The sequence below is a fragment of the Procambarus clarkii genome, chromosome 5 (assembly GCF_040958095.1).
Source record: "Procambarus clarkii isolate CNS0578487 chromosome 5, FALCON_Pclarkii_2.0, whole genome shotgun sequence".
Lineage (NCBI taxonomy): Eukaryota > Metazoa > Arthropoda > Malacostraca > Decapoda > Cambaridae > Procambarus > Procambarus clarkii.
In genome coordinates, this window is record NC_091154.1 from 26,351,337 (window position 1) to 26,378,756 (window position 27,420).

At 43.2% G+C, this 27,420-nt stretch overlaps 1 protein-coding gene across 3 annotated transcripts in view; it reads right to left on the bottom strand.

Moving 5' to 3' along the window:
• The window catches only part of LOC123765885 (guanylate cyclase 32E), a 350,346-nt gene that overhangs the window by 34,481 nt on the left and 288,445 nt on the right, over nt 1-27,420 (bottom strand). For all 3 annotated transcript variants that reach the window (XM_069299969.1, XM_069299974.1, XM_069299977.1), the window contains 7 exons: nt 27,136-27,250; nt 16,385-16,564; nt 15,421-15,525; nt 14,253-14,324; nt 8,431-8,608; nt 2,155-2,255; nt 1,887-1,987 (listed from right to left, as the gene is read on the bottom strand). In XM_069299969.1, coding sequence (XP_069156070.1) covers nt 1,887-1,987; nt 2,155-2,255; nt 8,431-8,608; nt 14,253-14,324; nt 15,421-15,525; nt 16,385-16,564; nt 27,136-27,250 — 852 coding nt within the window. The remainder of the gene's footprint in view (nt 1-1,886; nt 1,988-2,154; nt 2,256-8,430; nt 8,609-14,252; nt 14,325-15,420; nt 15,526-16,384; nt 16,565-27,135; nt 27,251-27,420) is intronic.

Below are 27,420 nucleotides of genomic sequence, written 5' to 3' on the forward strand. Positions count from 1 at the left end.
TGGCGTAACAGTGACAAATGGCTCATGATTCCTACCTTGGCTAGCAAGAAGTCATTGTGGATGGCCTCTGGTGGAGTGGCGACTCAAAACCAGCGCCATCTGTTGTAGCTACGAGCAGAATGTCAACTCCCGAGTGACTAAGTGTTACTTCCTGGTTTCACCAGTAGTAGGCATCCTTCAGTCTCGGAAGACTATGAAGTTGCGCCCTGCAAAGCCTGGGTCGGTAGATATGGAGGAGAAGCTGTTACCCATGCAGCAGGTCCCCCCCTCTCCACGTTGCTGAAATTATCCAATAGAAAGGCAAATGCCAATACACATGGTTCCAGCAACGTCGCAGGAGCTGCCAGAACGAGGTCGACGTCAACAACGAACTGCTTTAGGGGCTCCAACTCCGGATTTTTCCTCGAGGTTGACTCCTGAAGCCTTTCCTAAAAAACGGGTATGGCCGCAAGGCAGCGGAGGTTTAAAATCAGGGTTTTCCTTCCCCTAGATGGGTTGCCTTCCTAGGCTATCGAGTCCCATCTACCCGGAGCAGCTGGTTTTAAGGCGCCAGAGGCACGCCCTCGCCCCTTCTCCTGTCGGTAAAAGCAGTTCCGCCGGACTTAAAGACTAAGCCACCCGTGCAGGCCAGGAGTTGGACTTGGTTGTCAGAGGCTATTGGAGACGCATGCCGTATAGGAGCATTTTATAGGTCATGGGAGCTCGTCCCCCATTACCACCCCCTGGCTATGACAACACCTTGGTTTCACCAATACCTTCCATTTAACTGATGACGTGTCTGTGTCTGCAGAGGTGACATGGGGCAGTGGTTGTACCGAGGACGGCAGTTTACCTTGGGCAGCCTACGTTCTCCCAACTCAATCCTGCCAGACGACTAAGTAAGCCGCCACCGACCTGATGGAGAATGTGTTGACTGCTGTTGAAGTAGTATGGGAAGAGATCGGCGTATCCCGGGACTGGCTTAGAGGAGAAACGGGCGACAGTGAGGTGCCTGTTGAGAAGTGCTGTTAGCCGGTCGCTAGAGGCTTCTGCCAGGAGTTCGCTACCTCTGTATTGAGTGTGTTGTGGCCCCAATCAGCGCGTGGCTGAGGTTCTCTGCCAGCAAGTGGCTGGAGTGTGGTCATGGGGTATAGGCACCTTGTGATACTGTTGGTGGGCTGACCCACGGGAAAGATGAACTCGCCAGTGTTTCCCAGTATGGTTGGAAAAGGTATTGAGTGTAGTGGAAACACTGGGATTGACAGACTCTGCATTGTGTGTGCATTTTGAGTGTCCTGTGTCCTGTGCGAAAGCGACACGGGGTGTATATAAGTGCAGTAATATTCCATATCCCCTCTTTATATCTCAATTTATGGTGTTGATGAATATATTGGTGAAGGAAACGGTGTTTTGTTCATTCCCCCTTTTGTACTTTTTGTATTATCTAGCCAATTCCTTGAAAGCCATTACCGACTTAGGGTCGGATATAGTACGAAGGTTCCTCCAACAAGAACCCGGTTACTGGTCCTATGTGGCCGTAACACACTGAATCCACTAGGAGATCTGAGGCTCCCACCTGGAGCCCAAACCCGGGGTTTCACCCACTGCCCCCCCCTTCCTTGTGTTCCATGACTCTGGTCAAGTAGTTCACCTCCAACGCTTCTCGTTAAATGCACAATGAAATCACATTAACGTGATGAATGAAGGCTCGAATGAATTAAAAGAGGTAAGCTTTTAACCTTTCATTTTTCACTCTGGTTATTCTGCAGACTTAGATCAGCAGTGTTTTATCATATTCATATGTATGTGTGTGTATGTGTGTGTGTGTGTGTATATATATATATACATAATATATATGTAATATGTATATGTGTGTGTGTGTGTGGGATGTACGAGTTAGTGCCTACCTGTAGGGAGCAGATCCTGGCTGAGGTCCAGCCATTACCTTGTGTATAATGGCTACCGGACTCTGTTCTGTCTCGCCCCACGGTCCCTGTCGCCCGTGAACCTGTAGGAGGGTTCAAGGTCATGGTGAGAAGGAGAGTAAACCTTATGTCATTATATATATATATAATGAATAATATATACACACCAGCAGGACGCCCCACCCAGACACCTGAGGCAGAATATTATCAGTAATATGCTCCAAACTAAAAAAGGGCGGTCATAGAACACCTCATAGAGAACGATGGCGAAGGAGTAGACGTCGCCCTTCTGCGTGCCTGCCGGAGGGGCTGAGGTGTCCCGCAGGAGCTCCGGCGCCCTGTACAGCAGCTCTGCGGCAGAAGACGAGAACCATAAATGGAGGAAAAGAAGAAGGAAGTGATATATAGAAGAGAAGGCATAGCAAGACAAGGAGGAAAATGGAAGATTGTGTCTGAGAGAAACATATTAATGTTGATATGAGGCAAATGCAGACAGGAAGATACATACTGGCATAAGTGATACATAGTGATGCGTGTGATACGTACGTGATACATGTCAACACACTTTGTACATATTAACATGATACTGACACGAATTATTTATTTATATATTGATTTTGCAGGGCCCTAAGCCTCTGGCTGGCCCAGTAAACCATACGTGGTGTTTGATTTACCATTTATCAATGTGTCATGTATTGGTATGTATAAAGTGTGCCAGTATGTATCACGTGTCGGTTTGTGAAGTGAGTCAATATATATATATATATATATATATATATATATATATATATATATATATATATATATATATATATATATATATATATATATATATATATATATATATATATATATATATGTGTGTGTGTGTATATCACGAAAATAAACACGTGATTAAGAATGTGACAATGTCAGATCACATATATATATATATATATATATATATATATATATATATATATATATATATATATATATATATATATATTATTAAATATGACCGAAAAAGTAAGATTAATAATTCTAACACGAATTTTCTCAATCTTTCGTACATTTCTTTTCACTGTTGGAGGTAAATCAAAAATCAATTCTCCAAAATTCATTTTTATTTCTAGTCTGACGCGACACAAGCGCGTTTCGTAAAATTTATTACATTTTCAAAAACTTTAGTTTACAAATACACAACTGAATAGAACTTACGCATCTCCGATTTTATATCTACATTTGAGAGAGGTGGATGGGGTGAGGTGGCATTAATAGGGTATTAATTTCATCAACACAAGACAGAACAAGAGGTGGTATTAATAGGGTATTAATTTCATCAACACAAGACAGAACACGAAACAATGGGTATTGAATAGAAGTGATTGTAGAAAGCCTTTTGGTCCATATTTCTTGATGCTTCTATATTGGAGCGGAGTCTTGAGGTGGGTAGAATATAGTTGTGCATTAATTGGCTGTTGATTGCTGGTGTTGACTTCTTGATGTGTAGTGCCTCGCAAACGTCAAGCCGCCTGCTATCGCTGTATCTATCGATGATTTCTGTGTTGTTTACTAGGATTTCTCTGGCAATGGTTTGGTTGTGGGAAGAGGTTATATGTTCCTTGATGGAGCCCTGTTGCTTATGCATCGTTAAACGCCTAGAAAGAGATGTTGTTGTCTTGCCTATATACTGGGTTTTTTGGAGCTTGCAGTCCCCAAGAGGGCATTTGAAGGCATAGACGACGTTAGTCTCTTTTAAAGCGTTCTGTTTTGTGTCTGGAGAGTTTCTCATGAGTAGGCTGGCCGTTTTTCTGGTTTTATAGTAAATCGTCAGTTGTATCCTCTGATTTTTGTCTGTAGGGATAACGTTTCTATTAACAATATCTTTCAGGACCCTTTCCTCCGTTTTATGAGCTGTGGAAAAGAAGTTCCTGTAAAATAGTCTAATAGGGGGTATAGGTGTTGTGTTAGTTGTCTCTTCAGAGGTTGCATGGCGTTTCACTTTCCTTCTTATGATGTCTTCGACGAAACCATTGGAGAAGCCGTTGTTGACTAGGACCTGCCTTACCCTACAGAGTTCTTCGTCGACTTGCTTCCATTCTGAGCTGTGGCTGAGAGCACGGTCGACATATGCGTTAACAACACTCCTCTTGTACCTGTCTGGGCAGTCGCTGTTGGCATTTAGGCACATTCCTATATTCGTTTCCTTAGTGTAGACTGCAGTGTGGAAACCTCCGTTCTTTTCCATGACTGTTACATCTAGAAAGGGCAGCTTCCCATCCTTTTCCATCTCGTAAGTGAAACGCAGCACGGAACTCTGCTCAAATGCCTCCTTCAGCTCCTGCAGATGTCTGACATCAGGTACCTGTGTATAAATGTCGTCAACATACCTGCAGTATATGGCCGGTTTCAAGTTCATGTCGACTAAGACTTTTTGCTCGATGGTACCCATGTAGAAGTTTGCAAACAGGACACCTAGGAGAGAACCCATGGCGACCCCATCTACTTGCTTATACATGTGCCCATCCGGGCTCAAGAAGGGTGCCTCTTTAGTACAAGCTTGGAGTAGTTTCCTCAGAATATTTTCTGGTATGTCAAGAGGAGTACAGGCTGGATCACGATACACTCTGTCGGCTATCATCCCGATTGTCTCGTCCACAGGTACGTTGGTAAACAGCAATTCTACGTCCAACGAGGCTCTTATCCCTGTGGCCCGTGTGCCCCGCAGTAAGTCAACAAATTCCTTTGGAGACTTCAGGCTGAAGGCGCAAGGAACATAAGGAGTCAGCAGGCCGTTGAGTCGCTTCGCCAGTCTGTACGTGGGTGTGGGTATCTGGCTAATGATTGGCCAAAGTGGGTTTCCAGGCTTGTGTGTCTTGACATTTCCATACGCATATCCAGGTTTATATTCCCCAATGATCTTTGGCAGGTGGAGTCCGGATTTCTTGGCGTTCACAGTTTCACCGCTAGGAGGCGGCTTTGTTTTCAGCATCAGCGTTGTCAATCATTGCTGTGACAGTCTTTTCCATTATGGGGCTATCCCAGTGGGCCTGCTTGTGGTCTTTTGGGACTTGTGGTCGGGGTTGAGGGTGTGCAATGGTGTTCCATTGTCTGGCTGCTTCGATGAACGTACGTTTGATCATGAGTTCCCGCTGTCTCTCATACGCTCTGGTAGGATCTGCCCTACCAATTCGTTGGCTGTATATATATATATATATATATATATATATATATATATATATATATATATATATATATGTCGTACCTAGTGGCCAGAACGCACTTCTCAGCCTACTATGCAAGGCCCGATTTGCCTAATAAGCCAAGTTTTCATGAATTAATATATTTTCTCTAATTTTTTTCTTATGAAATGATAAAGCTACCAATTTCATTATGTATGAGGTCAATTTTGTTTTATTGGAGTTAAAATTAACGTAGATATATGACCGAACCTAACCAACCCTACCTAACCTCACCTAACCTAACCTATCATTATAGGTTAGGTTAGGTTAGGTAGCCGAAAAAGTTAGGTTAGGTTAGGTTAGGTAGGTTAGGTGGTCGAAAAAACATTAATTCATGAAAACTTGGCTTATTAGGCAAATCGGGCCTTGCATAGTAGGCTGAGAAGTGCGTTCTGGCTACTAGGTACGACATATATATATATATATATATATATATATATATATATATATATATATATATATATATATATATATATATATATATATAAACAATCTTTGGACAACACCCACCAGTGGGACTCGAACCCAGAAAGCACAACTACCTTCCAGTAGCTGGCATAACTAGTATGCTTTAACCCACTACGCCATCAGACCTTACAAAAGATATATATCTCGAATAGTTGTTGAAGTTGAGATATATATCTCGAACTATCTACTTCTTTTGTAAGGTCTGATGGCGTAGTGGGTTAAAGCATACTAGTTATGCCAGCTACTGGAAGGTAGTTGTGCTTTCTGGGTTCGAGTCCCACTGGTGGGTGTTGTCCAAAGATTGTTTATCTTCACTTGTGGTTTATGCAAGTATAGGCTTATATATATATATATATATATATATATATATATATATATATATATATATATATATATATATATATATATATATATATATATATATATATATATAGACATATGTCGTACCTAGTAGCCAGAACGCACTTCTCAGCCTACTATGCAAGGCCCGATTTGCCTAGTAAGCCAAGTTTTCATGAATTAATTGTTTTTCGACTACCTAACGTACCTAACCTAACCTAACCTAACTTTTTCGGCTACCTAACCTAACCTAACCTATAAAGATAGGTTAGGTTAGGTTAGGCAGTGTTGGTTAGGTTCAGTCAAATATCTACGTTCATTTTAACTCCAATAAAAAAAATTGACCTCATACATAATGAAATGGGTAGCTTTATCATTTCATAGGAAAAAAAATTGAGAAAATATATTAATTCATGAAAACATGGCTTATTAGGCAAATCGGGCCTTGCATAGTAGGCTGAGAAGTGAGTTCTGGCTACTAGGTACGACATATATATATATATATATATATATATATATATATATATATATATATATATATATATATATATATATATATATATATATATATATATATATATATATATATATATATAATATATATATATATATATATATATATATATATATATATATATATATATATATATATATATATATATATATATATATATATATATATATATATATATATATATGCAAACAAGCCTAAAAGGTCCCCTGGACTATATGCGACTGAAAATTCACACCCCAGAAGTGACTCGAACCCATACTCCCAGCAGCAACGCAACTGGTAACTACAGGACGCCTTAATCCGCTTGACCACCACGACCGGACTTGTTCGCATTTGTTCGAACAGTCAGGCTTGTTCGCATTTGTGTTCCTCACGTGTGCCCCAAAGAATGAGGTGATTTGATAAAATGCTATGCCCAAGGTTACCATCCGAGTGCCGGCGGGGAAGTGGTTCAAATAGCTTCGGCTATCACTTCCTTATGTCCGGTCGTGATGGTCAAGTGGATTAAGGCGTCCTGTACATACCAGTTGCGTTGCTCCTGGCAGTATGGGTTCGAGTCACTTCGGAGGTGTGAGTTTTCAGTCATATATATATATATATATATATATATATATATATATATATATATATATATATATATATATATATATATATATATATGCAAACAAGCCTGAATGGTCCCCAGGACTATATACAACTGAAAACTCACACCCCAGAAGTGACTCGAACCCATACTGCCAGGAGCAACGCAACTGGTATGTACAGGGACGCCTTAATCTGCTTGACCATCACGACCGGACATAAGGAAGTGATAGCCGAAGCTATTTGAACCACTTCCCCGCCGGCACTCGGATGGTAATCTTGGGCATAGCATTTTATCAAATCACCTCATTCTTTGGGGCACACGTGAGGAACACAAATGCAAACAAGCCTGAATGGTCCCCAGGACTATATACAACTGAAAACTCACACCCCAGAAGTGACTCGAACCCATACTGCCAGGAGCAACGCAACTGGTATGTACAGGGACGCCTTAATCTGCTTGACCATCACGACCGGACATAAGGAAGTGATAGCCGAAGCTATTTGAACCACTTCCCCGCCGGCACTCAGATGGTAATCTTGGGCATAGCATTTTATCAAATCACCTCATTCTTGATAAAATGTGGTTCAAAAAGTGGTTCAAATAGCTTCGGCTATCACTTCCTTATGTCCGGTCGTGATGGTCAAGCGGATTAAGGCGTCCCTGTACATACCAGTTGCGTTGCTCCTGGCAGTATGGGTTCGAGTCACTTCTGGGGTGTGAGTTTTCAGTTATATATATATATATATATATATATATATATATATATATATATATATATATATATATATATATATATATATATATATATAGCTAGCCCATGTATCGTGTCTGAGTGAAATATTTGTCAGTGTATTTCACGTATGTTACTATGTATCACGTATGTCAGTATCACGTGGCATTATGTATCGGGGTATGTCAGTGTCACGTGGTTCAGCATCTGTCATTAAATTTCGCGTGTGTTAGTATGTATCACGTTGCATTATATATATCACGTGTGTCAACATCTATCATGTTTCATTGTGTAAATTATGTTTCAGTATGTTTCACGTGTATCAGTATGTATCATCTGTTTGTTTTATCACTAGTTTCAATAAGTGTATCAGTAAGCATCACCTGTCAGAATGTGTCACATGTGTCAGCATGACATGTGTGCATCACGTGTGTTAACATGTACCATGTGTTGCATGTCGAAGGAGTAGCTGTGGCACTAATGCTAACTGACACTCTTTATAAATGATGCCAACCCCGACGTACCCATATTGGCACGTACCCGACAGCAATCACAGTACAAAATTGGATAAGGCTAGCCCTAAGCCTCTGGCCTTGGGGCTATGGTGGTGCCTAAAATATATGAACATGAACCCAAAACCCTTCCCCCCAGCAGCTGTCACTTACCAGTACACTTTCTATGGGTTTCTCCAGCATCGGATAGGTTAGTGTTTTCCGTGCCAGACTTTAGCTCGTGAAGGCCAAAGTCGGTGATCTTAACGACCCAACGCGAGTCAACAAGGCAGTTCGAAGACTTGAGATTACCGTGGGACTTGACAGCCGAGTCGTGAAGGTACACCATTCCCTGTTGGAGAGGGAGAGGAGAGTTAGTACTAGCGGCTTGGTGAAGTAAGGTCAAGGGAACGAGGAAGGAAGATGGGGGTTAGTGAGTGAGAGAGAGAGAGAGAGAGAGAGAGAGAGAGAGAGAGAGAGAGAGAGAGAGAGAGAGAGAGAGAGAGAGAGAGAGAGAGAGAGAGAGAGAGAGAGAGAGAGAGAGAGAGAGAGAGAGAGAATTATAATGACAATTAAGTCTTTAATTAATTTTTCAGTTATGAATCCTATTACAATTATTTAATTTAGCAATATTATTATTTATTATCATATATATTGATAGTATTCAATTGATTACTATATATATATATATATATATATATATATATATATATATATATATATATATATATATATATATATATATATATATATATATATATATATATATATATATATATATATATATATATATATATATATATATATATATATATATATATATATATATATATATATATATATATATACATTATTACCATCTTTGTTACACATCATTTGTTAACGTTTTATTCTGAAGTTTGTCACTTACAATTGCATGATTTACGTTCAGTGACCTGTTGCCATGCTGGCATTCTACTCTTAACCTGAACATTATTCTGTGTTATGAACCGTTAAGTGTTCAAGGCTCTAGACTGTCAAGACATCAGTATGTTTCGAACGCCAGAAGGTTGCCGAAATGAGCCTCATGATTATTGGGACGTGAGAAGAGTTAATCATGTCCCGCGTTCGAGTAGAGGGACCATATGTATCTGGTCATCATATATCTCGCCTTTTTTTAAGTAGTATATTCTTGACCAAGGAACATTTAGAGACGCTAACAAAGATATGTGATGTTATCTTTGTAATTAAGTAGCTATCAAAAGAGCTACGTTGCATTATATGTGTAACGGGATATTCAAAAGATCCTTCACAAAAATCGACAGGATGCCAATACAAAAGCAAAAGACATGAGGTGAGTTACATCAAGGGTGTCACACACAGAGAGCCGAAGAGTCAAAGCTCAACACCTTCAAGCACAACTAGATAAGTACACACTCAGCGATGATGTCACAGAGCGTATGACACAAAGGAACAGCAGAACAGCAACTTTTTCGATCATTCTGAAATTCAGAACATTTCAAAAGGAGGTTATGGAATGATGCACTTTTGTTGATAAGATGCAGATTTGTGCCATCAATCGTTCATCAAGATAGAGGATGTTATGAGTTCAAGACCAGTGGGGCCTTGGACCGTTAACCCACCCGTGGTGAATATAACTTTGTGTTAAGGACATGGGGCCAGATTCACGAAGCAGTTACGCAAGTACAAACAAACCTGTAAGCAGGCGATGAGTCACAATAACGTGGCTGAAGTATGTTGACCAGACCACACACTAGAAGGTGAAGGGACGACGACTTGAGAATGGACAAAGACGGACCGAAACGTCGTCGTCCCTTCACCTTCTATTGTGGAGTCTGGTCTACGAACCTGTACATCTTTTCTCAACCTTTTGCGGCTTTGTTTACAATTATTAAACAGTTAATGAGCTCCGAAGCACCAGGAGGCTGTTTGTAACAATGACAACAGTTGATAAGCAAGTTTTCATGCTTGAAAACTGTTTAATAAATGTAACCAAAGCCGTCAAAGATTGATGAAAGATGTACACGTTCGTATGTACTTACGTAACTACTACGTGAATCTGGCGCCTGGTTTCCACATGAGCGACGACTCCTTCAAGTATCTTCCTTAACACCTTTTGATTGTAGGTTATGCGCCTACATTGTCTATGACGGGTAACGGCCCCCTTGAAACACAGACCGAAACTGTTTCTATTTTCCGCTTGTTACAACTTGTAATAAAGTTGTTACATCTTGGCTTAACGTGTTTATGACGTATTAGAACGTTGTTACAACTTGCTATATTGGATGTTATAACTTGGTTAGGAGGTGTTAAAACTTGTTCGAACGTTGTAGCAACGTCGTAGTTTCGGTGTGTGTTTGGCGGGAGAGGGAATCAGCGTTCGATTGCCTGAGAAATGGCCGCCACATCTCGGAAGCGAGCGCGCAACTTACCCTCCCCGGCAAGGGCTGATATTGACGCAAAAATGACGATAAGAGACTCGTCCGAGGCCACGAAATCTGAATGAGAACACTTTAAAGCGTTTAACGAGGACCAATCGAAGGTCAAGTCTGGCGCCAGCAGTCGTGGAAATTCCAGCTGCAATAGCGTGTATTGAAGCTGTTGTGAATAAAGAGTTTATTAATGGATCCGAAGTGCCGTACATCGCCTATAAGAGAGGTAGTTATCGCGCCTATAAGAGAGGTAGTTATCGCGCCTATAAGAGAGGTAGTTATCGCGCCTATAAGAGAGGTAGTTATCGCGCCTATATGAGAGGTAGTTATCGCGCCTATAAGAGAGGTAGTTATCGCGCCTATAAGAGAGGTAGTTATCGCGCCTATATGAGAGGTAGTTATCGCACCTATATGAGAGGTAGTTATCGCGCCTATAAGAGAGGTAGTTATCGCGCCTATAAGAGAGGTAGTTATCGCGCCTATATGAGAGGTAGTTATCGCGCCTAAAAGAGAGGTAGTTATCGCGCCTATATGAGAGGTAGTTATCGCGTCACGTATATCTTTCGTCACGTATATCTAGATCTTTCTCTCCCGTATTAACTAATATAAGCCTGAGACCTCTCCCAGGTCCAGTTGCGGAGGCAGGCCACAAGTCAAGGTCACACTTGATAGTACATCATTATATATTCGTAGTTGCTAACCATCTGTCTCTTCAAGGGCTGCAGATTGTGTCATGACTCACAGGGGTAGTAATCCAAGTAAGGAATTCGCTTCTCGGAGATGGGACAGGAACGAATGGCCTCGTTAACGGCGGCGTCCGGGAGGTCACGAGAGGAAACACTCATATGACTCGAAACTCATGTTGTTGTTGTTATAGATTCAGCTACTCGGAATAAGTTCCAAGTAGCACGGGCTATGGTGAGCCCGTAACTTACCTGGCACAGGAGCGGGGCAAGTAGCACGGGATATGGTGAGCCCGTAGTGGACTTACCTGACACGGGAGCGGTGCTCCGTTGGTGTGCTCGAAACTCAGAATGACAAGTTTTAAATCTGCTAAAGATGAGCAGACGATGAGTCACAATAACGTGGCTGAAGAATGTTGACCAAACCACACACTAGAAAGTGAAGGGACGACGACGTTTTGATCCGTCCTGGACCATTCTCAAGTCGATCGACTTGAGAATGATCCAGGACGGACCGAAGCGTCGTCGTCCCTTCACTTTCTACCGGTAAAGATGAGTCAGCGTTGGATCTCACTACGAGATGAAAATGGTTAAAAGACTCCAGGTCTTGAGAACAGTGAAGTAATGACCAACATGAGCAAACGATCGTTGACACATGAGAAGTGTCTGTCATACATCATATATGATCATATACAGCCCTCAGTAAAAATGTTTGTCTCCGGAAGGGGGGGGGGGGAGCATAATAAAAATGTTTTTTATCAGGATATTTTGACCCTGATGGTGAAGGTAACAGGAGCCATGAATAACCGTGAACACATTTACAAGGTCGTTTTAAAACATTCTTTGGGCGTATAAACCTTCACTGTACAAGTGAGATCTTAACAGAATTTAACAAGTGGGATGCTCCATGGGTGTGAGGTGGGATGCTCCATGGGTGTAAGGTGGGATGCTCCATGGGTGTGAGGTGGGATGCTCCATGGGTGTAAGGTGGGATGCTCCATGGGTGTGAGGTGGGATGTTCCATGGGTGTGAGGTGGGATGCTCCATGGGTGTGAGGTGGGATGCTCCATGGGTGTGAGGTGGGATGCTCCATGGGTGTGAGGTGGGATGCTCCATGGGTGTGAGGTGGGATGCTCCATGGGTGTGAGGTGGGATGCTCCATGGGTGTGAGGTGGGATGCTCCATGGGTGTGAGGTGGGATGCTCCATGGGTGTGAGGTGGGATGCTCCATGGGTGTGAGGTGGGATGCTCCATGGGTGTGAGGTGGGATGCTCCATGGGTGTGAGGTAGTAACAGTGTAACAAGTGGGATGCTCCATGGGTGTGAGGTGGTAACAGTGTAACAAGTGGGATGCTCCATGGGTGTGAGGTGGTAACAGTGTAACAAGTGGGATGCTCCATGGGGGTGAGGTAGTAACAGTGTAACATGAGGGGGGGGGGAGGGATCAGTGCAGACACACACAAAGAAAGATGTCTGCAAGTTGCAGTAAAAGACTGCACCGGAGAGTGAGCAGCAGTTTCATTAAGAAGCAGTGGGGCAAAGACCGGTACAAATGTAAATGAACGCTTTGTGTTATTGGGTTCGTGAATAGTATTAAATGAACAAATCCACATGGGCTGTGATGAGGGTTCGAACCTACGTAGGAGAGGATCCCAGACGCGCGTTAATCAACTGTGCCACGACATGGTAAACAGAATTGTAACCGGGAGTACAACTGCCCTCGCACGGAACCTTGTGGATTTGTTCAGCATATATACATTTACTTCATTTCTCCTCGGAGAGCTAAGCCCGTAAGCGAGGCTAAACCCACATGATGTAAAGAGCGGAGGGAGAAGCCAGATATAGTTCAGTTTAGACAGCAATAGGAGAGCAGATACAAGAGCGCTCGTCTATACTAACCCCAGGAGGTAGTATAGGTGATGAGCAAGAGGGGTAAGCATCAAAGATCAAGCGCAACAATTTCGCAAGATTCTTTTGTACAAGTTGACTTCCATAGAGAATCTTGGGCGGTAGTTAGACATATTTCCTAGTGAAATTCAAGGTACAAGATAATATCAGGGTAAGGAACATTTAACCACGCCTATGGCCTCAACTACACAATCTACGCGTTCGCGAGCTAAAGCCGGCGCTGAAAAACGAAAACATCGGTACCGCAGGAACAAACAGTGAGATCAATAATATAAAATTGTGAATAAACCATTGCCGGGAAAGAGGAGTTGGGGAGAGAGTTAAGGGGAACCAGGAAGAGCGTAGTGCTTAAAATACTGCCCTGAGGGACCCCTTCACGTTGACGATAACAGGCAAACATGGTAGTCCCAGGGTGGACGATGAACGCACGGTAAGAGAGAGACAGGAGACGTTGGAGGAAAAATGACGAATTGCATCAGAGGCCAAATCTGTGCAATTGGGCTGTGTTGTATAGCCAGGCATATCATACTCTCGTCTAGGTAAAAAAAAAAGCACTAGACTGCTACAACGAATTACAAGCATAGAAGGAGTTACCCAGATGAACCCAGTAGATCTTCAATGATGTTAAGCGGGCTGTGACGCGGGACTCGAACTAGGGTTGAGGAGCGGTGGACAAGAGAGTGGTAATGATTATGTTTTAAAACCCACATTAGTCGCACAATAATCATATGCTCAACAAGCTTGCAAATAGAGCTGGCCACGGAGGGGAAAATCAAACAAAGTGGCCTACGTCACGGGTTTCATAATGGGAAGAACGACGTGCGTCGAGCCCGGCCTCAGGGGAGAATGGACATGACGGATTACCTCATTGTGTTTACCATCGGTGCCTGTCCAAATAGTAAAGAGTGCGAAGTACAACCAAACATTATGCCAACAGTTCGAGTCCCACAAAGTGAACATGTCTTTAACTTACGTGAACAATGTCACCTATCAAAGATGCGATGAACATCTTGTCCAATTTGACGTCCTCATTTTCCAAGATGTCCTGCAAACAAAACCAAAAAAAAAACACATTAGGAATAACATTTAAACGGATTTATAGATATATATATCTATATAAAATAGAATTTCTGCCTGTTTGTCTGTCTGTTTATCCGAAGACGGAGGTCAGACTTCTGTGGGTAGGCTCACGAAACGTTCCACTTTAGGGTGTGTGTTTAACGGGGGTAGTTATGACATGTTCTGGGACAGTGAGAGAGAGAGAGAATGATAATGAAAGTGAGAAAGAGATTGAAAGAGACAGGGACAGAGAGGCTCACAAATAGATGGACAGACAGACAGAGAGACAGAGACCTTGTCACCGCTGGGTACCCTCTTCTAGTTCTATATATATCAAAGAAATTAACATGTATATATATTATATAAAATGATTTCAGTATAAATGTGTTCAACAAGGTCAGCCATCATGCCATCCAGCCTCCCTCCTAGAGTGACATCCAACAGGACGTTCATCCATTCCTCTCCATGTATATCCCCCCTCACCATCCGGTCATCCATCTCATCACTGACTTGCTCATCCAGGTGCCCGCTTTCCTATCTACCTATCCATTCATCCAGGTGGCCATCAAACACTCAAAAATCTACCCAAGACCTTAATCAAATGATTAACAACTGTCAATAAATCTCAATGACCCACTCACCCTTTTTTGTTCCACCTGTCCATCTTCAGGGGAGCCTTTAGAGTTTAGGGGTATTAAGCAGTGCTTACACACCATTAGTAGGTCCCCCTAGGTCCCCAGAACTATTATACAGGGCGCCCTTACAATGGTAGCCCCTAACCTTAGGGCCCCCGAACAGCAAGACACACCCTTAGGGGACATTATAACAGAATATTACTACCCACATCACAGGAGGCCCTGAGACCATTGTCCAGTCATCTTCAGGAAGCATCCAGGGAAGCACCCACCTTCAGGGAGCCCCTAGAGCCACACCCACCTTCAGGGGAGCCCCTAGAGCCACACCCACCTTCAGGGAGCCCCTAGAGCCACACCCACCTTCAGGGAGCCCCTAGAGCCACACCCACCTTCAGGGAGCCCCTAGAGCCACACCCACCTTCAGGGAGCCCCTAGAGCCACACCCACCTTCAGGGAGCCCCTAGAGCAGTACTCGGTGACGATGCAGACATTGGGAGGGTCGACGCAGGCGCCGACGAAGCCCAGCAGGTTATCGTGACGGAGGTCTCGTATCTGTGGTGGAGCAAAGTGGTGGTCAGACGACCTGGGGCCTCAGTGAAGTAGTTAACTACACCTAAATAATCATTTAGGATTCAGAGAGATGGTTAGGCGTGTGTTAAGTGCTCTTTATGAGGCAGAGATCATGTTCTGTTTTTTAACACACAAAACATGATAAATTAATACTAATGCATTAGCAAAATAAGCTTTGGTGTAGTTATTTAATTGAGTAAATTATTGAATAGAAACATTTGCAAGACATTAAGTGCGGAGCATCATTTAAAATTCATTTGCATACATTAACACGAGACAAGGTAATTATGTCGAGGATATGATGGAAGCGCTGCCCAGGTGATTGACAGGCACTGGAAGCTGACTGACAGCCACAGCAAGGTGGCCGACAGCCACAGCAAGGTGGCCGACAGCCACAGCAAGGTGGCCGACAGCCACAGCAAGGTGGCCGACAGCCACAGCAAGTTGGCCGACAGCCACAGCAAGGTGGCCGACAGCCACAGCAAGGTGACCGACAAACAAGGGGAAAGTGACAACCACAGGAAGGTGACTGACAGATAAAGGAAGAAACATACGATTATCAGGTGAAAACATTGAATTAAAATTCGTGTACATTTGACAGGCGATGTGCATCAACCCACCACAAGGTGAGCAAATGCCGAACACAGTGTAATGAGTCCCTGGTCTGATAAAGTGGTCCGCCTTAGATGGTCCACTGTCCCGGGTCTGATAAAGTGGTCCGCCAAAGTTGGCCCACTTTATCTGAATCGGGGAGATCTCCTTATTGTTAAGAATTATTGATAGCAATTTCACGCATAACGAGAGAGACAGTAATGTACAGGATAAAGAGTGAACCGCTGACCGTTTTGAGTTCTTTCTTGATTCTGCGAGTGATGTCGACGGCCTTGCTGGACACCTGCTTGACGGCCACCACCCTGCCTCTGTAGGTCCCCAGCTGCGTGTACGCGCTGGCGAAGCGGACGTCCAGGTCAGGGTTGCTGCTCAGGGACAGCTGACTCGTCCTGACCGTCGAGTACAGGCCCTGGAGGAGGGAGTGAGGGGCAAGGGGTTTTTATAGTCATTATCTTTATGATGAGTTAAGATGATTACTGGCGAATATGGTTGATTTTGGTGATGGCAAGTTAGGATTATGAATCCTAACTTAATCCTAGTTAAGTTAGGATTCATATGGAGTGTCTAAGTGGTAAGAAGAACTAATTATGTCGGTTACAGTGTGTCGTGAGGATGTCTGGCTGTAGTAATGTTTGAAATGAACATGTGAACATTACAGTATAATAAACTGTCGTCACCTCGGCGAACCTGTTGCCCCATTCAGGGAAGCGACTATCAAGCTGAAGCCCCTGTCCTTACGTGTCAGTCGAACCTATTCTTTAATCTAGCTATAACATCTTAATGATGTTGGCTGGAAACCCATTTCATTTGTCGGTCACCATCCTCTTCACCCACATCCTCCCTGAACCTGCGTTTCTCCAGCTTATAACCATCGTTACTGGGTTTGACCTGGTATGATGGCTTCAAGACTTTGTTCGTATTTTCACTGTTGATACTTATCATTCACTTGAAGACCTCAGTCACGCGGTCCCTCGCCCCGCCAGGGCATGCAGACCAACCTTCCTAAACCTCTTTTTGTATTGGAAGTCCCTCATTCCTTGGGACTCACTCTATATCCTTCGATGGATTTTCAAAAGGAACTCATTTTCACTCTCTAATGCTCTAATCAGAATTGGAAATTGGACTATTCTAATCAGAATAGTATAATGGGGAATCACCAGGGCAAAATATAGCTGGAGAAATTCTTTGTGGCATTATTGCTGACGATTTTGTCTATAAACCATAGCATTCTAATATACTTATTTCACAAGTAAATGCACTGCTGACCAGGTCTCAGGACCCTGACGGTCTTGACCCCAAGAGTGTCGCAAATTGATTTACTAAAATCTGTAGCATTCATTCGGCAGATGATGCCAGTCCCATTTCCAAAATTTAAGACTTTGCACTTATCAAACCTGAGATGCATCTGCCACTTCTCTGCCCAGCTTTACTACGTGATGAGGTCTTTTGTACTTCATAAGAATCCTCATGTGAGTGTTACTATTCTCCCTACTTTTTTTTTGAGATATATACAAGAGTTGTTACATTCTTGTACAGCCACTAGTACGCGTAGCGTTTCGGACAGGTCCCTGGAATACGATCCCCGCCGCGAAGAATTGTTGTTACAACCAAGTACACATTTTACTGTCGAGTTATACAGAGGCAACAGTTAAGGATTTGCGCCCAGTAAATCCTTCCCGGCCAGGACACGAACCCATGACAAATCGCTCGCGGAACGCCAGGCGAGTGTTTACCACTACACCACGGAGACTGGTATACTTCGTTTCAACCACAGACTTGTTGATATTACTGTCCACCTCAATAACACGTGTTATGAAGAACAAAAAACCCTCCCCCAAATAACCTGTGGTACACCACAAATAGCATCTCTCCGTCTCGACTTCACACGATTGATGCAGCCCCCTGAACCTAAAGTCCTTCTGCCAGCCTCGGATCCAATTAAGAACATTCCCTCCAGTGTCGTTATCAGCCAGTTATTGGGTACAGTCAAAGGACTTACTAAGGTCAAGACAGAAAACATCATGATTGGTATAGTTTTCGAGTGACAAATACACTTTTTTTTAGAAGATTACAGATTTGCGAGACATGCACAACCTCAAAAAGAAACGATTTTGAGAGTCGTTTAACAGATCATATATGTTTTCATATTGAACTCTCTAGGTCTACTATGGCCTTAAAGAAATTTCCCACTATTGCCATCAGGGTAAATAGATAAAGAGTTCGTAGTGAGGGATCAGTTTCTCTTCTTGAATATCAGAACTGTATTAATTCACTTTGTCGGACACAGGAAGCCTGTTTATATATTTGCTTTAGGCTTATATCAACATCCTCTAAGCTCACAACACTGACTCTTCCCAGGATGCAACCTTACAACAGTTGCCTAATTCCTAGCTACCTATTTACTGCTAGGTGAACTGGGGCATTAGGTAAAAGGAAAGTTACCCAGCCTTTTCCCGTTCCATCCGGGAATCAAACCTAGCATACCTAATTGTGCGTTCTAATCGAAGCCAGACACGTCATACGGTATGGATTATTTTTGTAGTGACTGACTTATTATGCGTATGAGAGGTTCACTGCGTTCCTCGCTGTAGGGCTCTTGAGACTCCGCGGGTAACCGCCTCGTCTGGGCCGGCCGGTTTATTTGGTGGTATTTTTCGTTTTTAAATTACATATGGTTTATTAACCTGAATGTTACATAGTTTATTTTCGTGGCTCTTCCTATAAATTGTTGACATGTTGAGAAGATTGGCCTAGGCCTTCACTGGTGAATAGTGAGACAAAGTCAATATTAACACATTGCTAGTTTCTCTCGAGTCATATATCAGTTGACCTGTAGTTGACTTCAGAGTCCCTATTTTCTCCACCAGTTTGGATTGTAATAATGGGAAAATCATTAAAGGTTTGACTATTTCTGGTTACATGGGTTTCATTGTCTTTTTGTTTTCAAATTATAATTTACCAAACAGGTTAATTAAGCGAGTGTCTCCTACGTTCTTAACCAGTTGGACGGTTATTATGAATACATAGTAGTTTGTTAGGAATGATTTCTTCCTGAGACAATTTAACAGTTTTGAAGTTTGTCAATAAAGCCGCACACGGGAGATAACCCCCACATGAATGTTACAGCAAAGGGATTACATATATATATAAAAAATCTAAAAAATTACCCATTAATAAATACATTACACATCATTTAACATTTATGCCATGCATTTTGTATATTTTAAGGCAAAAACTAACTTAGCAGCCTTACTTACCCTAACCTAAACCAGTTTAGTAGCCTCACTTAACCTAACTTAACCCATAGCGGATAGCGCGCAGGCCTCGTAATTCTGTGGCACGGGTTCGATTCCCGCACGAGGCAGAAACAAATGGGCAAAGTTTCTTTCACCCTGAATGCCCCTGTTAGCTAGCAGTAAATAGGTACCTGGGAGTTAGTCAGCTGTCACGGGCTGCTTCCTGGGGGTGGAGGCCTGGTCGAGGACCGGGCCGCGGGGACACTAAAGCCCCGAAATCATCTCAAGATAACCTCAAGATAACCCAACTTAGTATCCTCACTTAACTTAAACCGAGCGGTTATTCCTCAGTACTGCCCAACTTAAGTAAAATTAAACTGGTATTAAATAATAAAATAATTATGATTTTCATATTTAGTATTAGTAGTTTTCTTAATCTCATATTTATATAAATTTCCACGAAGATACATCGAAATAAGAAACAATTCCGCTTAGATTAGATAAAGTTGCTAAGTTAGCTTTGATTCAAAATCTACAAAATGCATATAATAAGTTTTGAAGTTTAAGAATCTATCAGTACATAAAGAAAACATTGGAAACTCATTATTATGGAAATTCCTCTCATTCACTGCATGGTTCTCATCTCTGATGCGGTTTCCGCAGTCTACTGCGGTTTCCGCAGTCTACTGCGGTTGACTGAGTTAGGTTGAGTCTCAATTGCTTATAGTTTGCGTTCCAGAAACCCCAGGAACCTGATATCATTGTTATTTCTAACACCTTTCTACCATGAAATATTAAATCGAATTTCATGATGATGATCAACGTTTTCCAACTCGTTGCCGATTTCTCCGTTACTGATGAGCGTATCCATGATGACTAGCACCAGGTCCAGAAAATTGCTGTCCCCGAGGCCTCATTTGCAAATTGGACTTGGAATTAGTTTTCGACCAGCTATATAAAATTCCCCGTTACTGGATTTCTTATTTTGTAGTTCAAAACAAGAAATCCAATCAATTCCTCCATTTATTTGAAATCCCTGACCATGGACACATTTTTGTTTCTAAGGTTCTTTTACAATTTCCGCTCAGGTGAGTTTGTCTTCCGCTTTACCAAAGTCTTATGGAGTTCTCCAATTAAGAATTATTAATTGCCCTGATCCACTTCTACCCAATTAATTTTCATACGGTTCTTGATTGTTCAGGTTTTGGTTCTGCATTTCGGGTATCCCAACGGGTATCGGGTATATTCACGTATCCCAACCACTTGGGTTATTCAGCAGAGCGACAGCCTGACTTCTTGCTGGGTTGACTTTTGATCCCGATGGATAAAATGGTCCAACTAACCACTTCCTCATATCCCGAGTTCCTTATCCTCGTATCCCTTCCATGTGCTATAAGTCATATTGCCTTTTCTCCTCATAATTTCCTTTCCTTTCCTAAATTATTGGGTGAAGCATTTACAGGTGCGATTCGAACAGAGAATGTTAGCAAAGCACTGTTCGATAAATGGTCGAACGTCATCTGTTGTTATTCGTGTGTAAAGTGTTACACGTTCGTAAACACGGAGTTTAACGGCTAGATTAGTCAGTATTTAGACTTAATTTATGAAGACGGGCTGTGACTTGACCCGCGGAAGTAAAGAGCTTAGGTCTTCCTTTCAAGATTCGAGTGAACACGCTCAAAACCCCACTTGAAGGAAAGTGGTGTTTCATCACAGTGTCGCCTGAAAATGTTGGATAAATTCACCACTCACGTCGTATTTTTCAAATGCACATTCTGTAAATGTTTCGCCCACGTAATTTTAACGCCTGAAATTCAATCCTTCCTCATAAGTACGTCCTCATAAGCACGTCCCCAAAAAGCACGTCCTCAAAGCACGTCCCCAAAAGCACGTCCCCATAAGCACGTCCCCATAAACACGTCCCCATAAGCACGTCCCCAATAAGCACGTCCCCATAAGCATCGACAGACTGCTCCCCCAAACTTCCACTGACCCCAAAAAACACATTCTTTAATTTGAACGTATAATGTAACCAAAAACGATATTTTCGCGAACAGAAATTAATATTTATCCATACTCAAATTCTGTGCATAATTAGGCCTATGATAGACTACGATAGGTGTATTGGTTCTGTAGGTAGTTATATGTATTTACAGTAGGTGGGTGTAGCAGTTATCAACCCGTCCTGAAGTTGTGCCCAACCCAACCACCTGAAGTTGTGACGGGCCCTGGGACGCGGTCAGTAAGTGTAGCCTCATGAGTGCTGAAAATCGGCACTTTCTCAACTTTACACATGATTTTAAAATATTTAAAGTTTTTGCAGTCATAAACAATAGCGATTATTGAGCTTTTAGTCCTTGATCGGGAGGACGAGACGTTTAGAGACGTGCGCTTTGAACACAGGAAGTGAACGAAGCATTTGGGTAATGTTTACACGGTTCATCGTCAAAACAAAGGGCCTTTGGATTCGCAATGTATATATATATATATATATATATATATATATATATATATATATATATATATATATATATATATATATATATATATATATATATATTATATATATATATATATATATATATATATATATTATATATATATATATTATATATATATATATATATATATATATATATATATATATATATATATATATATATATATATATATATATATATGTCATATATACCGACTTTTTGTATTTATATACATCGGTATTTGACTTACAGCTTGGGCTGAAGGATGAGTTGTGCTTTCAAGCTGTGATGAAACAATTGACATCGAGCGGGTTTATGAGCAGGTTCATTCGAAACTCGAAACAAAGACCTGAATCCTTCATTTCCGCGCGTCAGTTTATTAGTGTTGTGTATGGTGGGAGCCGGACGGACTATAGTGTTGTGTATGGTGGGAGCCGGACGGACTATAGTGTTGTGTATGGTGGGAGCCGGACGGACTGTTGTGTTGTGTATGGTGGGAGCCGGACGGACTGTTGTGTTGTGTATGGTGGGAGCCGGACGGACTGTTGTGTTGTGTATGGTGGGAGCCGGACGGACTGTTGTGTTGTGTATGGTGGGAGCCGGACGGACTGTTGTGTTGTGTATGGTGGGAGCCGGACGGACTATAGTGTTGTGTACGGTGGGAGCCGGACGGACTATAGTGTTGTGTATGGTGGGAGCCGGACGGACTATAGTGTTGTGTACGGTGGGAGCCGGACGGACTATAGTGTTGTGTATGGTGGGAGCCGGACGGACTATAGTGTTGTGTACGGTGGGAGCCGGACGGACTATAGTGTTGTGTATGGTGGGAGCCGGACGGACTATAGTGTTGCCTATGGTGGGAGCCGGACGGACTATAGTGTTGCCTATGGTGGGAGCCGGACGGACTATAGTGTTGCCTATGGTGGGAGCCGGACGGACTATAGTGTTGTGTATGGTGGGAGCCGGACGGACTATAGTGTTGTGTACGGTGGGAGCCGGACGGACTATAGTGTTGTGTATGGTGGGAGCCGGACGGACTATAGTGTTGCCTATGGTGGGAGCCGGACGGACTATAGTGTTGTGTATGGTGGGAGCCGGACGGACTATAGTGTTGTGTATGGTGGGAGCCGGACGGACTATAGTGTTGTGTATGGTGGGAGCCGGACGGACTATAGTGTTGTGTATGGTGGGAGCCGGACGGACTATAGTGTTGTGTATGGTGGGAGCCGGACGGACTCTAGTGTTGTGTATGGTGGGAGCCGGACGTACTGTAGTGTTGTGTATGGTGGGAGCCGGACGGACTATAGTGTTGTGTACGGTGGGAGCCGGATGGACTATAGTGTTGTGTATGGTGGGAGCCGGACGTACTGTAGTGTTGTGTACGGTGGGAGCCGGACGTACTGTAGTGTTGTGTACGGTGGGAGCCGGACGTACTGTAGTGTTGTGTACGGTGGGAGCCAGACGTATTATAGTGTTGTGTATGGTGGGAGCCGGACGGACTATAGTGTTGTGTATGGTGGGAGCCGGACGTATTATAGTGTTGTGTATGGTGGGAGCCGGACGTACTGTAGTGTTGTGTATGGTGGGAGCCGGACGTACTGTAGTGTTGTGTATGGTGGGAGCCGGACGGACTATAGTGTTGTGTATGGTGGGAGCCGGACGGACTATAGTGTTGTGTATGGTGGGAGCCGGACGGACTATAGTGTTGTGTATGGTGGGAGCCGGACGGACTATAGTGTTGTGTATGGTGGGAGCCGGACGGACTATAGTGATGTGACACAAACATGAGAAAGCTTCATGAGGAATTTAAACATTACTTCTGGAAAATAAAGTGATATAAGTTTTCAGTTATAGAGAGTTCAAGTGACTGGATATTGTAATATTGTCAGACTGCTTGTGTGTTGTGACTAGTTTGTTGACGTGAAATTATTTGTGTTGTATAATGGATGCGGGTTCTTCAAGTACTCTTGCTGTGCTTAGTGTGAGCTGTGAAGCGCCTGGTGCAGGTCGGTGGATAGTGAGGCAGACACCAGGGCAGACAACTGCTGCTGGACGTGGCCAAGTGTTGACTCGCGATAGTTTAGTGTTTTACACGAAACATTAGACGCACACACGCCTTAACTGCTGTTGTACAACTGCACACGTCTCGGCGCCTCTAATTCTTTTGTGTTTCTCATCATGTGCTGAAATATTACTTCGTCTTGCTAAACTTGTGTATGGGAGCGTCTTGCAAGCAGTGTTGTCAACCCCTGGCCCCAGCCTCCGCTCACTAGACCAGCTACTCCAGCGCCCTCCTTCATCAAGACAAGTCGTCCTTCAAGCAAAGGTAAGGAACACCTCGATGATCAAGCGTCATATTTACCTGCGCAGCTTGTACACGTGGATTATTATTCGTGTGGTATATGAGGATTTTAATGTATATAAAACGTTACAAAAATAATATTTATAATTTTCATGCCATTTCAGGTGTCGTTCATCAAAGATCAGAAATCCACCAATTTTTAAGGTACGCAACAATTTCCTTCTGTTTTTAGTGTTGCCACTTTATGGTGTTTGGTAATTAAGACAACTTAAGAAAAGTCTAAAAACAGTCAGGTCATAGACGCAGTAGTCTCAGGTAAACATATATTAGCTAGAAGTAGACAGGTGTTGTGACGTCGAGGACGACCGTCCGGGTGACGTCAGCAGAGATACAATGTCTCTGGTCACTAATGTAAGTGTAAGCTAGATCGATCCGGGGAAAAGAGCCGCCGCCAAGCATTGAGTCCCTGGAATCGTAGTTATAGCGGGAAAAGAGACCCTGGGCGAACGATTCCTGGGGTACAGTCCTGTGTGCTGGGTGTGTGGAGGCGCACTTGCTGGCTGAAATACGTCCAGCAAGTGGTGTCCACCTGTTTACTGGAAAGGCTAAGAGTTAGGGGTGACATGATAGAGGTTTACAAGTGGATGAATGGACATAACAAAGGGGATATTAATAGGGTATTAAAAGTATCAACACAAGACAGAACACGAAACAATGGGTATAAATTGGATAAGTTTAGATTTAGGAAAGACTTGGGTAAATACTAGTTCGGTAACAGGGTTGTTGATTTGTAGAACTAATTACCGCGTAACGTGGTGGAGGTCGGGTCCCTCGATTGTTTCAAGCGTGGGTTGGACATGTATATGAGTGGGTTTGGCTGGTTATAGATAGGAGCTGCCTCGTATGGGCCAACTGGCCTTCTGCAGTTACCTTTCTTCTTATGTTCTGCCTAGCCAGCCAGAAGTGAGCTGACTGGTCAGTATTCGTGTGGGACTGAGCCGGAGGTCATTGTTGACAGGTCTGGTGAAGGAAGCACCAGCTCAGAAAACTGGGTAAACCCGACCACCTGTTAATTTGTTTGGTCTGTCGGGTATCTCAATTAGTGGCAAACAAGTTACTTCGTTATAAGCTTCTAAGTGTAGAGTAAGCAACTGTAAACTTGTTCGCAGACACACATAATGTGGCACAATGGACAAATCAATATATACTTTTGACACAAAAAGCAATCATGTACACTGATGAAGATGTAGCAAACTGCAAAGCACTTTGGAGTTTAAAGTATTTGCTGGGGTCGAAAATGTGGCGAGCATCAAACTGATTTATGCTGTTTGAAGCAGAATTCGAGCTGAATATCGGGTAATACTGAATATCCGTGTTCCACAGTGTTGCTACAACACCCTCCGTGTTCCACAGTGTTGTTACAACACCCTCCGTGTTCCACAGTGTTGTTACAACACCCTCCGTGTTCCACAGTGTTGCTACAACACCCTCCGTGTTCCACAGTGTTGTTACAACACCCTCCGTGTTCCACAGTGTTGCTACAACACCCTCCGTGTTCCACAGTGTTGTTACAACACCCTCCGTGTTCCACAGTGTTGCTACAACACCCTCCGTGTTCCACAGTGTTGCTACAACACCCTCCGTGTTCCACAGTGTTGTTACAACACCCTCCGTGTTCCACAGTGTTGTTACAACACCCTCCGTGTTCCACAGTGTTGCTACAACACCCTCCGTGTTCCACAGTGTTGCTACAACACCCTCCGTGTTCCACAGTGTTGTTACAACACCCTCCGTGTTCCACAGTGTTGCTACAACATCCTCCGTGTTCCACAGTGTTGCTACAACACCCTCCGTGTTCCACAATGTTGCTACAACACCCTCCACGTTCCACAGTGTTGTTACAACACCCTCCGTGTTCCACAGTGTTGCTACAACACCCTCCACAGTGTTGTTACAACACCCTCCATGTTCCACACTTCTTTAAAGTGTGGAACATTTAAACTAACATAATACTTCAATGGGAAATTTTCAAATCAGTGATATGAATGGAAGCACTGTTAGCTGTGCTTGATCGTTTCTAATTCACTCAAATAATTTCAACCTACCCTGGACAATTTCTGTCTACCCTGGACCATTTCTACCTATCCCTGGACAATTACTACCTAACCCTGGACCATTTCTACCTAACCCTGGACAATTACTACTTACCCTGGACAATTACTACCTATCCTGTACAGTTACTGCCTACCCTGGACAATTTCTACCTAACCCTGGACAATTTTTATCTAACTTGGAGAATTTCTACCTAACCCTGGACAGTTACTACCTACCCTGGACAATTACTACCTACTCTGGACAATTACTACCTACTCTGGACAGTTAATACCTACCCTGGACAGTTACTACCTACCCTGGACAATTTCTACCTAACCCTGGACAATTACTACCTGCCCTGGACAATTTCTATCTACCCTGGACAATTTCTACCAAACCCTGGACAATTACTACCTACCCTGGACAATTACTACCTACCCTGGGCAATTTCTACCTAACCCTGGACAATTACTACCTACCCTGGACAGTTACTACCTACCCTGGACAATTTCTACCTAACCCTGGACAATTACTACCTGCCCTGGACAATTTCTATCTACCCTGGACAATTTCTACCAAACCCTGGACAATTACTACCTACCCTGGACAATTACTACCTACCCTGGACAATTTCTACCTAACCCTGGACAATTTCTACCTAACCCTGGACAATTACTACCTACCCTGGACAGTTACTACCTACCCTGGACAATTTCTACCTACCCTGGACAATTTCTACCTAACCCTGGACAATTACTACCTACCCTGGACAATTACTACCTAACCCTGGACAATTTCTACCTAACCCTGGACAATTTCTACCTAACCCTGGACAATTTCTACCTAACCTTGGACAATTACTACCTACCCTGGACAATTTGTTGGGTGCCGGGATGTTGTTGGGCGTCCATTCGTTGATTTTAATGTCTTTGTAGTCAATCTTCCACAGCAGACTGTCCAGCTCCTGCTCGTAACGCCAGTTCCTGTGACGAGACACAAGTACAGGTGAGAAGGGTTGGTTATGGTGGTGGTGGTAGGTGGTGGTAGGGAGCCTTAGCCACCACCAGGGATGGTTATGGTGGGTGGTGGTAGGGAGCCTTAGCCACCACCAGGGATGGTTATGGTGGTAGGTGGTCGTAGGGAGCCTTAGCCA